The sequence below is a fragment of the Anopheles nili genome, chromosome 2, assembly GCF_943737925.1.
Source record: "Anopheles nili chromosome 2, idAnoNiliSN_F5_01, whole genome shotgun sequence".
NCBI classification, from domain to species: domain Eukaryota; kingdom Metazoa; phylum Arthropoda; class Insecta; order Diptera; family Culicidae; genus Anopheles; species Anopheles nili.
The window spans coordinates 3,229,509-3,245,130 of record NC_071291.1 but is presented as its reverse complement, the minus strand read 5'-3'; the positions used below and the strand labels follow the sequence as shown (position 1 = coordinate 3,245,130).

At 48.4% G+C, this 15,622-nt stretch overlaps 1 protein-coding gene across 1 annotated transcript; it reads left to right on the top strand.

The window, feature by feature from the left end:
* The first annotated feature begins 5,700 nt into the window (after positions 1-5,700).
* Positions 5,701-15,266, top strand: LOC128731288 (sodium/hydrogen exchanger 9B2). The gene is made up of 9 exons (XM_053824396.1): positions 5,701-5,711; positions 12,074-12,227; positions 12,296-12,380; positions 12,488-12,733; positions 12,804-12,976; positions 13,743-14,510; positions 14,587-14,709; positions 14,783-15,032; positions 15,112-15,266. The coding sequence occupies exons 1-9, from the start codon at positions 5,701-5,703 to the stop codon at positions 15,264-15,266; spliced, it is 1,965 nt and encodes a 654-aa protein (XP_053680371.1).
* Positions 15,267-15,622: the final 356 nt, after the last annotated feature.

Genomic DNA, 15,622 nt, shown 5'->3' with positions numbered 1-15,622 from the left:
ACAGCCAAGCCGTGGAAACAATGGGGAAGACCTGTTTTTCCAACCACAACCTCTTGTTTCAGCCAGAACTACGAACCCAGGTGCACAGAGCTGGTGCTGGTGTATTACAGCACCTGGAGTTCGAATGTTGTGTCGTCTTACCATCGACGCGTGCTGTATGGCGTAAGACGGATTTGAAGCGTGTAATGGGAATCAAGTAACGCAATATTTTTGTATTTGCCAACTGTCGTCACCTAGGTTATCTCAAGTAGTTTAACTAAGGAAAATGCCCTGAGCCCTAACTACAGTGTGTCATCGATGGAAAGGTTGCAGACAACTACTAAGCGCCAGCTTATAAATCTGTCCAATCTCGCTCTAGTAGCGTAACACTTGACAAACGGTACTTCGAGTACGCGATTATTGAGTTCCAGACAAGATTTATGGGCGTAGCGTTACGACAGACGGATGCTCGCTTGTTTCTATTTACGGGCATGATCCATTGGAGTTTAGTTTTTTCATTTGAAAATTCGGTTAGCGGTTTGCTCGTGCACGCGTGTCTATTGTAGAAACCAGAAGCTTTTCGTCGGCAGCAAACGTTATGGTGCGTCGACGACCTGTACAAGGTTGGGGTATCCGATCGTGAGGTCTTATCCTTCGAGAGGATGGGTGCTCTTGACTTAGTCCTCCTTTAGCTCGATGGAATCGACGGGTTCGACGGGTGCTTGTAGTTGAATTGGACTTCCTTTCACGTGAAGGACTTGTCGTTTGCTCGCGCGTGGCACTTTCCACGAGCCAATCGTCTTGAAAACATGTACTATGTATCCCCCGTTTCTGAGGATGAGTAATTTTCAAAGGCCAACAGTGTACAATTTTCTAAGCGAAGGCGATTTTGTACGGAAAATTAGCAAATTACGCTTGCAGTTATCGAAACCAATATTGCATCCTGATTATTACGCAAGGTACCCTTGGAGTAACCTTGTAGAGCCGCACGTTACATTTGCTACTAGTGGACGATAGACTTGACTGTTTTCCGTTTCCCGAGCGTTTGTGGAGCGTGGTAAAGGACTGGGCCTTTCGCGTGCGCTATTTACTGATGTCCCCTAAACACGAGGCCCTTACCGTTGCGCCTGCCATTTACATATGAGCCACCTGATAGGAACTGCAATAATCCAGCGCAATGTCAAGTAACCCGGAGCGGTGTGATTGGTTTTGATTGTACGTCACTTATCACGGGAGTACAAGGAAAAAAAGGAAACGACCCCCAGCCTTTCCTTGACGTTTAAGTTCTTGTTTGATTTCGCGTCGGGGGCTTGTTGCGATTGTTGTTCGCGGTTGTGTGTTTTTTCATTAACACACAACGCTTGCAAATGTCCCAGGGCAGGCTGAATGCGAATGCATACCACCAACATCGTAAATCGATTGTACGTCGTGATGAGGTGGGGAGAGAGGGGGAGTGGGGTTCCGAGCGCCACCGAACGCGTGAATTGAAGCGGACATTCCCGTATAGAGAAAATAATTATCGTACACCTCGCACCATACCTGGAACTGCCTTGAAGCCGATCCACGTGCTAGCGGATGCCGAAAATACGTTACCATCGTGTCGAAGGTGTCGATCGCCTCCGGTCGAATGATCCATGACAGTGATAATGGCCGACGCGGCCCACTAGATCGATCTCCTGCTGACAGGTTCTGCGGCGCTCAAACACGCTAGATGACCACTTGGCGCGCGTTACAGAGGAGGCTCATCCCTATCTTCGAGCTGCCGAGAGCGGTGTGTTGGTGTTACGGTCACCCTTCCACCTAAGATCCACCCTGGCTGACTGGTCCGTAAGTGATATCTCACCCCTTTGCGCACTCCCGGTTTTGATGTCTTGGTTGCGCTTCCTCGGCGTAGTCAAGTTTCCCGCCGGTTGCAAGCAATGGTGGTGGTGGTTTTGGCGTTGTTGCAATCGGAAAACATTGTTGATTCTACATATTGACACGGCTCGGTCCTGGCCACCGGGCTGGCAATGTGGCGGTGTATGCGCGCCGTATAAAAGCGTGTCGCTAAATGAAGACGTTTTTTAGAAGTCTTCCGAACGGGACCGCCGTCGTACACGCGCCGTGGTCTGCGCTACCGGTCGGATGTCAAATGACGTACGGGTACGGGGAAACTAAGAGTTTTTGGGGATTGCAACAGGCGAAGGAATGCGTCGTGTGTCGTTGGGTTTTCTACCGTTGTGGCATGAACTCCCCCGGCAGGTGGTATGCGAGTGATGTGCTTCGCGCGGGTGCATTGTTTCATAGACTGAGGTTGACGATTGTTGCCGAGTTTGATTGTGCTCCGAAACTGAGGGACTAATTGTAAATGAGCTGCTTGCGCATCGTGCCCTTTTTTAGGACAGCCGCGAGACGTGTTACGATGAACGAAATCAATGAAACTGGCGATCGTAAGGGGGCTTGTGATGAGGAGCCCTTCTGATAGACTGTATTTGTGCTCTAGACGACTCCCTCAAGAAATGTGAAAGGAATGTTGGATTTTTCTATCAATATTCCTGCTTTTGGAATATCGTTTGAAAGATGATGGAATAGTGAGTGAATTAGTCAACTGTGAATGAGATCCAGATTTTGGACAATTTATCCATTTTGTCTTTTCTGTGCGTACACCACGTGTGCTATCATCTACTATCTTCTATAGTCTCCGTTTGCCTTTTCTCCTCTATTAGCAGCTAGTGACGAGAGTTTGTCTTGGTGTGGAAGCAACGCGAATTATAGGAAAGTGATCGTACCTGGTTCGACCATCGATAGTCTGTGTTTTTCAGTAATTTCTATCGTTAGTGCAAACAGTGTACTAGACTGTGATATCTGAGAGCTTCTGAGCAGTGTTCGTGACAATTGCAGTGCTGATTGCCGGACTCCTGCTGTAGTTTAGTTGTCCTCCTCTATGCTGTATTTACCCCTGGACGACATCTTCGTCAACTGCACTGTGCGACCGGATCCAAAGGTAAAACAAAAGCCAACGGTGTGCTATATCTCGGCTTTACGTGTTACGGAAGGGAGCCGAAATTGAAGAAAATTAGCAAATGCATCTCCTACCCAAATGGCCCTTAGTGATTGGTTAGAAGATAGGGGTTCTTCCGTTATCCCTTGCATTGGCACGTGCATGTTTGGGTGTTTTCTCTTACTTTGGTTTAGGTATAAAAAAGGTTATTTCTTTATTTAATTTTTATATTGTCTGATTGAGGGTGGATTTTGAACGCGATGTTTCAGACATGTTCTCATTCACGAGTATACTTCTACGAGAGATAGCTTCCTGGGGCTCTGGTACTACGCTATCAAACCCTGCCCAGTCATAGAAGGTATCAGTTTGTTGGAAGGAGTGCAACATTCCTCTCGATCTTGATCATATCCCGCGGTGCATCTCAATTGTCCTCGCGTAGGAGTCACTTAGGAGAGCTAGCGAAGTCGCTGGCGTACGGACGATGATTCCATTCCTGGCCGTGATTTGCACTGGCCCATCCGTCAATGAGTGTTGTGTACTGCGTAGAGGCTATCGTCAAACCAATAGAAAGGTTTTGAGCTCGGTGCGAGCAGAAGCTGTAGCAAGTAGCGCGGAAAATGTACTTACACCCCATATACAGCCAAAGGTACACTGCGTGCAATACCTGGCCTACGTAGTCGATACAGGATTTTGACATCTTAGTAACCATTGTAACCTTTATCCTTGAGATGCATTGTCACAAATATGTAACTTAGAGCGGTAGTAGAAGAAACAGTTGATAGACATACTAGGATGAGCATATGAGAGGTTATTGCTTCGTATGGGGTGATTGTTGTGGGCTAATACATATTGATTTAATCGCTGGCATCTATCATCGTAGTTAAGTCATCATTGAAGCGCCGATAAGTGATACAAATTGAGCTGGGTTGTACATTTCGATGGGAGTGTTCTTAAATAATACCTAATGTAGGAAATAAGCTATGATCGATTAGTGGTTTTCCCGCCAAAAAAAGTCATTACATACGTGTTGCTGCTAGACTTGCTAGTCAGTAGATATCAAAAAATTGAAGCATGTATGTACGGTACATCGAAACTGAGACAGAAAAGACGCCTAAAACTGATATCGCGTTCTCCCTAGTGTTCGATATGGATTGTGTGTTATGAGACCGATTGATCACAATTGGCTGCCTAGCCACAGAACGTTATAATTGCCGAGTGATCTAAATCCGGTCCTCACTTCTTGTTGATTACTTTCACTGGTATCGTACTGAAATGGGATTTTTCGTGTTATGCATTCCCGGCCCAAAAAGGGTGCCAACAAATCACGCCACAGCCGGCCTTTAAAAAGAAGCGCGATGAGACGGAGTTCTCTCGTTCGTCGATGGGACATATTTATTCATGAGCCACGATGACCATATTAGTGGTCACACTGGCGGCTCACGCGCTCTCGCTTCGGCCTGGTACTCGATGTGGGAAAGCGATGGTCCCACCAATCGGTTGAACCTGCTAACACTGCCAGCTCGATCGCAGATGGCGTTCCATCGTGTGGTGACATAAATCCCAGCATCCCATCGCAGAGGAGATGTTCAAGTGCACGCTCGACGCACACGACCCTAGCCCATCCTCATTATTCCGAGTTCTCGCTTGTCTCCTGGGGATTGCCCTACACCAGCCAGACCTGCAGGGTTGGTGGCTAATACAGGTGGTAGCAGCGACTCGCACAACGGCCAAACCCGGGCGGTCTGCTCATATTCAGCACACCAGGCGCCATTTCGACTTGACTTCCCCCGTTCGGGTCACTCAGCCTCCACAGCCTCACAGTTCGCGAGGCGAATCGATCGACCCGAACGGCCCGAACGAACCGATACCCGCCAATGCCGACGAGCGATGCTCTCAACGTGCAGCTAAGAACAATAAAACATCACCAATTAGCCGGACGCGGGTGTTTGGTTCTAGTTTATAAATAAGGGTACCGTCCCGGCGATGCCCAATAGTCGCTTGCAATTCGTCGTCCGGTTCGGAGAAGCGCGCTACTCTCAGGTCGTCGGTCAGAATCTCAGTCACTTCCACGTCCCTGCACGGGGTACTGGCGGGTGTGAGAGCCAAACGGTGCGGAAGTGTCAACAAGTGCAAGTCCGTTCTTGACGACTTCCTGACCTCGAGACACCGGGCATAGTGGGATCGGTGTTGGGAATCCTCGAGATCGCTTCCGGAGGTGATCATCCGACTCCCTGGCCACTGGCTGGTATCTGTGCCATCTGTGCCATCTGTGCCAAGTAGTACGTCGTGAGTTGTCGCACGTCAAGCATCAAGTTGCTGAAGGCGAATACTCGGACTAGCTCCGTTCTCAAGTGGATAATCAGCGGACGACACCCGGATTGTTGGTCTACACCTGCTCCTTCTCGCCGTGCCTTCGTGCGTGCGTGTGTGTGTTTGTGTGTTTGTGCGAGAAGTTGCAGAAGTTGGTACGGCGCGTGGCCGCTCATCCAGCTCGTCCTCCATCATCCGGGTGAGCTCGTGACAGCTCCCGAGGGTACCAAAAGCTCATCGCCTGTCGTGTCGCGTCGAGTGGTAATAGCGTCGACTTGTTAAACGCTACAGGAGTTATTAGCCGCGAGATTAGGAACGACACCAACGGCCGGTTTCAAGTGCCTTCCAGTGGAGTGGAGAGTTCCTCGCAGCTAGGCGTCAGCCACCCGGAACACCTGGAATCGGAGCCGAAGTGCTCCCGGAGCCCAATCATGAAGAAAACGTAATTATAGCGTGCAACGCATGCGAGTAATAGATTGTGCTTTGTTTTTCCTCTCGCTCAAGTCCCGTTGTCGCTCACTGTCTCGCCTAGTCACCTGTATGGTCCCTTGGTCATTTTCCCGCCTCATTCGCATTCCTGGTACATCCCCTGCAATCCCACACCGCGAATTCCGCCATGATAGCTGCACTAGTTACAGGCGATAGGTCAGGTGTGGTTGGATTTTGGATCGATCGCCATCGTGCGGTTGATGGGTGGGAACAGTTCCCACGGCTACGGTTGTCTACAACTGCTCCATCTGGGACCTCCGGGTTTGCAGGTACGCGTATCGAAACGTCCGCCTGTTGGGCGTCTCCATTGTGCGTCAACGCCTGGTGCGTGTGCTGAGGGGAGATCATCTGATCATACTGCGAACGATGGAGGCTCAGACAGCAAAAGGTACTGGCGCGGTGCGGTTTGTGAACTCACGCACAGCGTCAAGGTCGAACCTGTTACCAAAGTGCAAGCTGCACCCCTGTAAATCTAAAAGTTGTAGCTCCATCTAGAGAATGATGAATGGGGACATTAGATACTCGCACAATTTAATGCCGGCGGCTGAACAATTGAACCGATGCTGGATATTTATACAGGGCAAAACTGAAAGGAAGGGAACCAAATCGGCCAACTGGAGGAAATGTGGGAAATTTATGTCTTTTACAAACGAAGAGTAAGCGTATAAGGTTGAGGACCTTAGGTTTGTATGTTTTAGGGATCTTAACGTCATTCTTCCACTTCTTGTTGATGTGGAATTGGGCAAAACCGTTCCAGCTCGTTACCCATCGCTAACAACTTGTAACTAGTAAAGCTCTTTAATATGTACACACGCCACGAAACACGCTAACCAGCGTGTATTCGGAAACGCAAGCTCGGTTAACTCCCTGGGACCACTCACGATCGCGATTTGGATTTGGTGCGTGTGCTTAGATTGATAATTTCATTGCCAACGACTGCTTGGAGAAACTTTTGACAGTTGCGCCTGTCGTGGATCGGGGCTGCATACCAAAGAAGGCCATCGGGCCACAGCCAGTAGGGCAGACGGAAGGTTTTCGTACGTAGGAAATGCTCCCTGGAAGGGCCAGGGGAGCACGCTCTGTCTTGCGCATTCGTTACTCCCAATCAGGACTGGGGGTGTCCTCGACACCTGTCCGCGATTTCACTGCGGTTATCACCGCGCCGGGCGCGCCATGGCAATTACGAAGCTTTGATTAATTGATTAACTTTTAATTGATTTATTAAATTCTACCGCTTATCGCCTCGTTGGCCAGAACCAGACCGGGCCCTAGCTTTCCTTTCTCCTACCGTCTCCAGGGGCCGCTGGTAGGCGAACAATTAGCTTTAAATGGAATGAAAACATGTCCCGAGCACGCCGTTGGAACATGTTTGACAGGGGTTCCTTTTTTGAGCGGTATGTCTGGCGCGCTTTTGGAGACAAGTAACAACCACTGCAAAACGTCATCCATTACACCTAACGCATGGCGAAACGCATCCATCGCTCTTCTGTGCGATGGAACCGGCCCGAAGGAATAAAAAAACTGCACAACCGAGGGCCGCTTTTGATTATGATTTCAGATCAGTTGCCCATAAAGAGGGTGAAGATATAATGTATGGACCACTGAGCCCACGATCGCCCTTTACGTGCGATCGCACTCGATCTGATGAATGGCCAAGGATATTTTGTTATTCTGAGCCGTGTGCGGTGTGCTCTGAGCTGATGTGTTTTTCTTTCGCCTCCGTGCGCTCTTCATTTGAAGAAGAAAAAAAAACATCTATGATCGCTTCATGGGTTTTTATGTGTTGTTTGTGCGTCAACTGATTAGGTTGATTCGTATTAATCAACTTGCTCACCAACGTCATCGCGATGTTTTTCGTTGGCCCCATTGTCCTTTTCGGTTTGGGGAAATTTCCCTGCTAATTTACCCGGGCTAACCTTGCTAGCTGCGGGCTCGATGACTGGACACGCGAATCGCACGCGACAATTAATTGTCCATGGTTCCAGCGGCAAAGTTCACACGTTCCAACAAGCGGTTCATTGGCGAACCGCACCCAACCGGATCGAGAACCACAGCTAACGCATTTGATCCTGTTCAGCAAACCAAGATGCGCATCACGTGATCGTGAGGAAATTGATTCGATCACTAGGAGGCTCAATTGAGTGGATTTAATGGAATCAATAGAATTGTTTGTCCTACTGCTCTAATAATGTTGTTGAAGCATCTTCACGCGGGTGGGCTTTAGCCAAAAAAAAAAAGACTGATTGACACCGTCCGGGATTGAGTTTCATGCTCCCTGAATGATGCTGGAAGATGTTGTAATGATCGACATGGTGTTGGTTCATTGAGCAACGGTAGACTGCTATCAGGATGGTCAATAAGCTCTAAGAAAAGGTGATAAATGGTTGCGTCCGTTGGAGAGAAGAACCTGGCGAAGCGTCGATACTGCTTACGCACGTACGCAGATGCTCCATTGTGGTTATTTTGGTGCAAAGTATTTATATGGCGTTCTTTCAGGTTTGATTAGCAGGGCGATGATGGCATTACATCATTGCTTTAAGTGCAGTTCCAGCTGGGCAGTGTGCGTCCAGTGCTCTTAGCAACATTAAACATTTTATGGTGCTAACCAATTTCCCGGGGTGTTTCTGTTTGAATTTCCTAATAATATATCCTCTTCTTGAATTGTGGAATTATCGAATTAAAGTTTGCGTTAATTTCGGAATCCACCATGCTAATGTACAGTAATTAAACCGATGGTGGTGTACTTCAATAGGACTCCACCCGTGCCCATTTACGCCCCTATCGGTCCCATTGGGTTTGCTCCTGCGTCAGTTGACAGATCATTTTCAGCGATCCAACGGATCGATAAAGCACAGCCGGAATGGCACTGGAGTCGATTAACGAATGACGTTACCTGAACGTGCGCTCGTGCCAATTACTGAGCACTCCATTTGCTGCTCCATTGCCGGCGTGAGGACGCTACAGGGTGTGTCAGATTTCGGTGATCGAACCACCATGAAACCAAACGGCTGGATTACATAACACTCATTCGCGGTGGGCGGAGAGTGTCCATCTCGTCAGATAGCGTCACAGCCATCTAGATTAGCGACCAAAGCGAGAAACGTCAACGGAACTATTGTCTAGTAGCCTGGTGACGTGCAAAAGCATGTTCGATTACGGGTGCAAATCGTGATCGTGGCGTTTTTTTTGTGTATTTCAACTTAGCCATGCGCTCAGAAGGAGGCAGTTTGCTTGCAACTGGGGTATAAAAAAAGTTGCTTAATGTCGAAAAAGCTGCTGGCTCGATACAAAACGATACGAAAACACATCGAGGGGATTTCGGGATCTGTCTCGTTCCGGAACGTCGATCATTAGCCACCCACGATCCGGTAAACAGGGAGCATTATTTTGTCTCGACGCCTTTTAGCATACTTATCACATGCACTGTGCTCGTGCCGGATGCCACAGGTTTGTCTCATCATCATCCACGTCATAAGGCGCCGGGAGACCAGCGGGGCTTGATGTCGTGACTCACATGACTCACATGATGTTAAAGATCCAACCGTTTATCACCCTTTGGTGTGTTCGCGGAACACGCCACGTGTCACGTTGATTGGCCCTTCGTTTCCTTAGGTGTGCTCTGATTTTTTGTGACTGTTAGAAAGCGGACATCTTCATGCGCGGAAATTGCCATCTGGGTTTGCTGGGTGGATGTGTTCTTCGGAAATGTACGTGTACGCGTATAAATTTCCAAGAGAAGAAAAATACGTCGACAATGATAAATTTAAAGCTCTATTCTTTTCGGGATTGATAAGTTGATCACTTGTAGCGCTTGTTTGTAAAATGTAGCTATTTTCCAAAATTGCCTTGATTTTAATGTAAGAACCTCTCTGTTTCAATCCAAGTCCAAAATTAACGTTTCTACTACGAGCGTGTATTGAAAATACCACATCATAGAGAGCGATGCGAATTTGAGACCCAGTATTGTCACCACCATTTAGCGATAATTTGCGCTTCATCTAATTAAGCTGGCCGACCGCAGCAAGAAAACAGGATACCGGGTGGTTTGGACGCTTTAGTTTGTTGGTTAGCGGCTACTAGACCAATTAACGCATTTCGTATCGCACAGGATAGAATTATGGCACGTCCATATCGGTGGTTTCGCCCGACGGAGTTTTCTACACGTTTGTCGTCTCATTGGACAAGGGGCAAAAAACGCCACACCAAACACCAACCGGATTCAAATTGAATCAGCAAATGTACGGGAAATACTCGTGACAGCGGTGAAACTGGATACGCAAATAGATTGGCGAGTATTGACAAGATCAAGTCTGTTAGCGCCGTAAGCTGCAGGCCGTATCAGGTTTTAAGGACCCTCTAAGCTATGCGCGGGAAGTGGTTCAGTGGCGATTTTACTCGCGTACCCTCTAAATGGTCGATCAACACGGTTTTAGAAGCGGCTCGTATCGGGAGCATCATTTGATTTGTGCTCATTAGCTCGTGTGATTGTTTTTGGAATTATCATTCTCGATGTAGGATTTCTTTACGGCAAAGAGTCTAGTTGATTGTTGCATACACTAATCAGTATGAGCCTTGACCTAAATAAGAAGTTTTGTGTAAATTGGCGGCGTTTGTATAGCTTTTTTCTCAGTTCCGAATTCGTTGGCGATTTGAACCATATTCTTACATCTTCATTTCAAAAAGATTCCGGTTCGTATTTTCATTTTCCCGTCTATTCGTAATTGTTTCTTCATGTGCTTAGAGAGTATGTTTGTTTTGATCGTAATAGCATGCTGTAGTTGAAGGCATGGGAAGAAAAGCCCTTTAACCACATCCAGATTGAGATGCCCTTCGGTTAACATCACTAGGTGGACCAGCCTAATCATACAGAATCGTACAATCCGACGAATGCAATCGGAGTTCCAGGTGCTCCAACTAGTAGCGAATAATTCGTTGTAATGGCTGACGATAAGCATCGAGATAAATCGACACCGGGTACGGTGATGGGAGATGGTCACGGAATGCGATCTGTGCGGGCCAAGCAGCACGGTAGAAGCTCAACATTTCATCAGAGCAGATGGCGTTGCAATAGCATTTTGTTGTGCCGTGGGTAGATAAAAAAGTCTTCTGGCTCGTGACGTACATGGGCAGGTTGATTCTGGTTAGTCGTCTAGATCCCAATCCGGCAGCTTCAACCTGTCTATTGTTCACTTCCGAAGCGATAAAGCGATGTCACTGCAACGAGACATCATTACGCGACGATCTGGGTCTCCGGCTGTTACGTTAGTTAGTCGGTTTGACTATCTCCGATTGGCCTATCGATGATTTTGGAGCACCCCATATCCGGTTGCTGGAAAACGATAACACAGGGGTTTGATGGCGTGCACGAAATTCTCGACACAATCATACGTCTGACAGGTCTAATCGGGTTGCACGTCACGTTGGCATTGAAGTCTGCAATTTGGCAATCCAAAGACTTCAATGCAATGTTGATAGACCCATTGTGGTTCAGATACTACAAGATGTGTCTCGAAATACTCTTTTTTTATGCAGGGAATCTTTGGCATCAGCCTCAGCCTATTGAATAAGCATAAAATAATGTTTAAAGCCGGGTTGACGTGTGTTTGTGTGTTGCCGTTATCGATGAAACGGGGCCATGCAAACCGAAAATAGCCCACTGGCGGTTCGCTGGCGGTTACCGCTTTAAGCAGCATTTAATTTCTCAGTTCGACTGCAAGCCCCACCACTACCCACTGGGACTGGCGGCCCTCATTAGCCGCACATCGACACATCCGCGGTAGGGCGGCTACCGTGGAACAATAATTATTGTTGAAGCGTCAAACAAAGGGTGGCCTGAGCGCGATTGTTCGAATTCCGCGGCTCACGGCAAGCGTGCAACCGAACTCGTGCGGCTCCAGGGGACCGCCGGGTGCGTCCGTCACGTCGGTTCCCGGCAGCGATTCCAATGGCGCGTACCATTTCGGAGCCACGTGGTCGGGTGGAACAACGCGCACGCACGAGATGCTCGCCGCTGATTCTCAATCAATCAATGATCTGGTAGCCATTTGGAGCTGTTTAAACCGGCTATTAGACGCCCGTGAGCCGACTATTAGGCCACCTTCAACCAATGACCTTTGGCATTGGAAAAGTGGTGGATATACGGGAGAAAATCGAAGCAATTTTCATCACGCTGTTGATGTTTGTTTTTAACTTGTAGCATCTACAGTTTAGATTTCATCTACTCATAGGTGATATTCATCAGTTCGTTTCGCAGATAGCAAATCCAATGTGTCGAGAGAACATTTTGACAGCTTTTCGATCCAATTCACTTTCCAGTATTATCAAAATGCCTTCAGAGGAAGGAACGGCTTCCTCTCAGTCGTCCAGTGGGGACACGAAACGTAAGGTCAGCATCATCACGGAACCAGTCGTCGAGCGATTAGGCCACGATAATCTCGGATTCGAGCAGAACAAACGAAAGATATCCCAGGTGGGTGTTGGAGGCGAGTTCTTTGGTAGTTCTGAGCTAACAGTGCGGTGTCTGTTTCCCATCCACAGCAATCGCATCACTCCGAAGAAGGACCTGCTCGAAGGAAAAGTCACCTGCACAACAACAACTGCGACACCTCGTCAATTCACAGCGGTAAAGGACTTGTTTAAACTGACAGGTTTCGTAAAAAATGAAAAGCTGCATTGTCTCATGTACCTCTTTTTCTTTCTCTCTTTCTCTGTTTCTCCTTCTCTCAACAGATCGCTACAATGGCGAAGCGGGCGGTCGTGCTAAAAAGCAGTCCTTCTCAGAAGCCCTGGAGAAAATTGAACGTGATTACGACAACTCGCGACTGGAACAGTCCTGGATCTACTCCCTGTGCATGCGGTGCCGAGTGGAGTACACAACACCCTCGTGGGAACCTCCTGGTTGGCAGAAGGTCTGTCCGTATCCGTTGTGTCCATCCTACCGCCAGTTTGCTCGGATCCTGTCGATCGTTCTCATAGGTACTTTGAGCATGAAGATCTTGCAGAATTTCCGAACTTCACCGTTATACGTCAACCCCATTGTTTCTAGGTGTTCTGCTATGGGTAACGGCGTACGTCATTATCGGCGATACGGCTGCCCCTGGAGGGCAGTTGTTTCAGCTCGTAGTCCTAACGGTGGCCGCCAATTTTGGCGGGTTTCTCATCTCCCTAACGACGCTACCGCGACTGATCGGGATGCTGATGGTGGGCATACTGTTTCAGGTAAGTTTTGATCACTGATTCGCACGCGGCACCGAGGGCCTCTACCTCCCGGTGTCTTTACAGTCGCTCACTTTCTTTGAGTGAATTATCGGCCGTATTTTGTACTGAGCGGCTCACGAAAGGTCACCAGCACCGATAGCGAGCGTGCGGAATTGTCGAGCCAGCGACCACCGCAGACATTTAGCGGACGGCTCATTAGTCGGTGGGCAGGTGATTGTAGATAATAAATTAGCTCTACCCCATGCTATGGCGACTTCTGCCTAGGGAATCTGTACCGCAGGCGTTTTGCGCACCGGAGGCACCATTATTATATTAAGTCATCCCCTGCACTCGAGGTTACGAGGAATGTCGGGAAGATTGATGAAGCGATGATTGCATATGCATATTCCCTGCGCACTGGTACATCCTCGGCCGGTTTGCATTTGCTTACGGGGTAACGAAGGGGGCGCCTGGTATTTATGAACTAGCTCGGATCATGCAGCGCTTGAGATTAAGTTGATCAGTACATTAGTGGTTCTACGATGCTTGAAATAATTCGAAAAAGGGGTATCTAGATATCACGGCGCACATTGGTTTAGCATTATCGAAGAGAAAGCGATTAGCGAACAATTATTTTAATATACGCCGACCATCGACTGCTTGATTGGGACTATTAAGTCGACATACAGCTGGTTTTCTCCGAAGAAAAGCGAAACATCGACCTCACAGAGATCCGCCTAAAAGTATGCACAACGCACAGCATTATTCGATATTTTTCCGTTTTCAGAATGTCGGCTGGGTGAATTTGGACGGCGAGTTTCAGATTGTAACGGCCGAGCTACGTAAACTCGCGCTGGTAATCATTCTGGTGCGGGCAGGCCTGGAAATGGACCCGACGGCCTTTAAAAAAATATACAAAACCATCCTGAAGCTCGGTCTCATCCCGTGGTTCGTCGAGTGTACGATGATCGCATTGTGCGGACGGTTCTTCCTTCAGCTTCCGTGGATGTGGAGTATCCTGCTCGGTTCGATCGTTGGTGCAGTCTCACCGGCCGTAGTTGTGCCTTGTCTGTTTCGATTGCGTACCAAGGGTTACGGTGTAGTGAAGGGCATCCCGACACTCATCATCGCCGTAGCCGGTATCGACGATGCCGTTTCGGTGGCCGGTTTCGGCATCATTTCGAGCATCATGTTCAGCACGCAGAGTCTGGGACTGCAGATTGCCCAAGCACCTGTATGCATCATCGGTGGGCTAGGATTTGGTGTGGTTTGGGGCTTTCTGTGCAAGTATGTACCCGAACAAGGTGACGCGTACGTCGTCCCGATTCGCACGCTGATGTTGTTCGGTGGAGGTCTGCTGGCCGTGTTTGGCAGCGAGAAGATTCACTTTGAAGGGGCCGGTCCACTTGGGGTCGTTTTTGCGGCATTTACTGCCTCGTACTTCTGGTGCGGCCAGGGCTGGGAATTGGAGGACAATCCCGTATCCACCGCGTTTGAAATCTTTTGGATGATCTTCGAACCCATTCTATTCGGAATCACCGGTGCCTCTATTAAGGTAAGTCTGATTTTACCCACAACAACACCGAACAGGATCATATTAATCGGATTTCCACGCTGTTGTATCCTTGTAGATTGTTGAACTAGACCCTCACATCGTGTCGATCGGTGTCGGTAGCATTTACGTGGTTGCTGTGATTCGCATCCTAACGACCGTTGCAATCGCTTTCGGTGACAAGCTGAACGTTAAGGAAAAGGTACGAAACCTTCATGGGCGTGGTGACTTTTGCTTGAATTGCATTTGCTTTGGTGTTTTACTCTCGCCTGCAGATCTTCGTCGCCATCTCCTGGATGTCTAAGGCGACGGTGCAGGCGGCCCTTGGACCGGTCGCCCTGAAAACGGTCATGTCTAACGAAAACCGCACAGACGAGGAAGTTCACTACGCTGAGCTGGTGAAGATGGTTTGCATCCTTAGCATCATCCTGACAGCTCCGCTCGGTGCTATTCTCATTTCGGTGACTGGCACGAAGCTGCTGAAGAAGACGAAACAACAACTTGAGCCAATGGATGGTATGTTGGGTGCGTTGGGAGCTCAGTCAACTCGAAGAAGCGGTTCTGTGCGTTCTCATTACCATGTGTTATGTTACTTGCTTCACAGGCTGGCGAAGAAGTCATCGACCGTCACTGCACGACATCAGTATCATCGACGAGGAGGAGGAGCGCGAGGACATCGAGGGAATCGCTGATGAGGATACGGCAGCCAACACCCTGTCTAACGCCCAGTCGGCTGCAGCGTTCACTATCACAAAGTAGACGCTAATTACCGTGGAAAATGGCAAAGAAAAGGCTTGGTCTTGTGAGTTTGAGCAAGCGCGATAATGCAAGAAGTAGCATAAGCTATATCGCGTCTACCATAAGGCAAGGATGTGCGCGGTTTTCCGTTTTCCACAGAAGACTTAAGCGCGTGTCCATTTTGTTACCGTAACATAGATTAAATAGTTTAACAGCTGTATTGTTTGTGTGTAGCAACACAAATCTGTTCCAACTACTCCAACTTCAAGCTACTTCAGCTCAGTAGTATCATACAATGACGTGGAATGTGATCAGTTTGTAGGTAAAATAGTGTGTTACAAGATCCAACCGTCAGTATCTCCCATCAATAGCCGAGA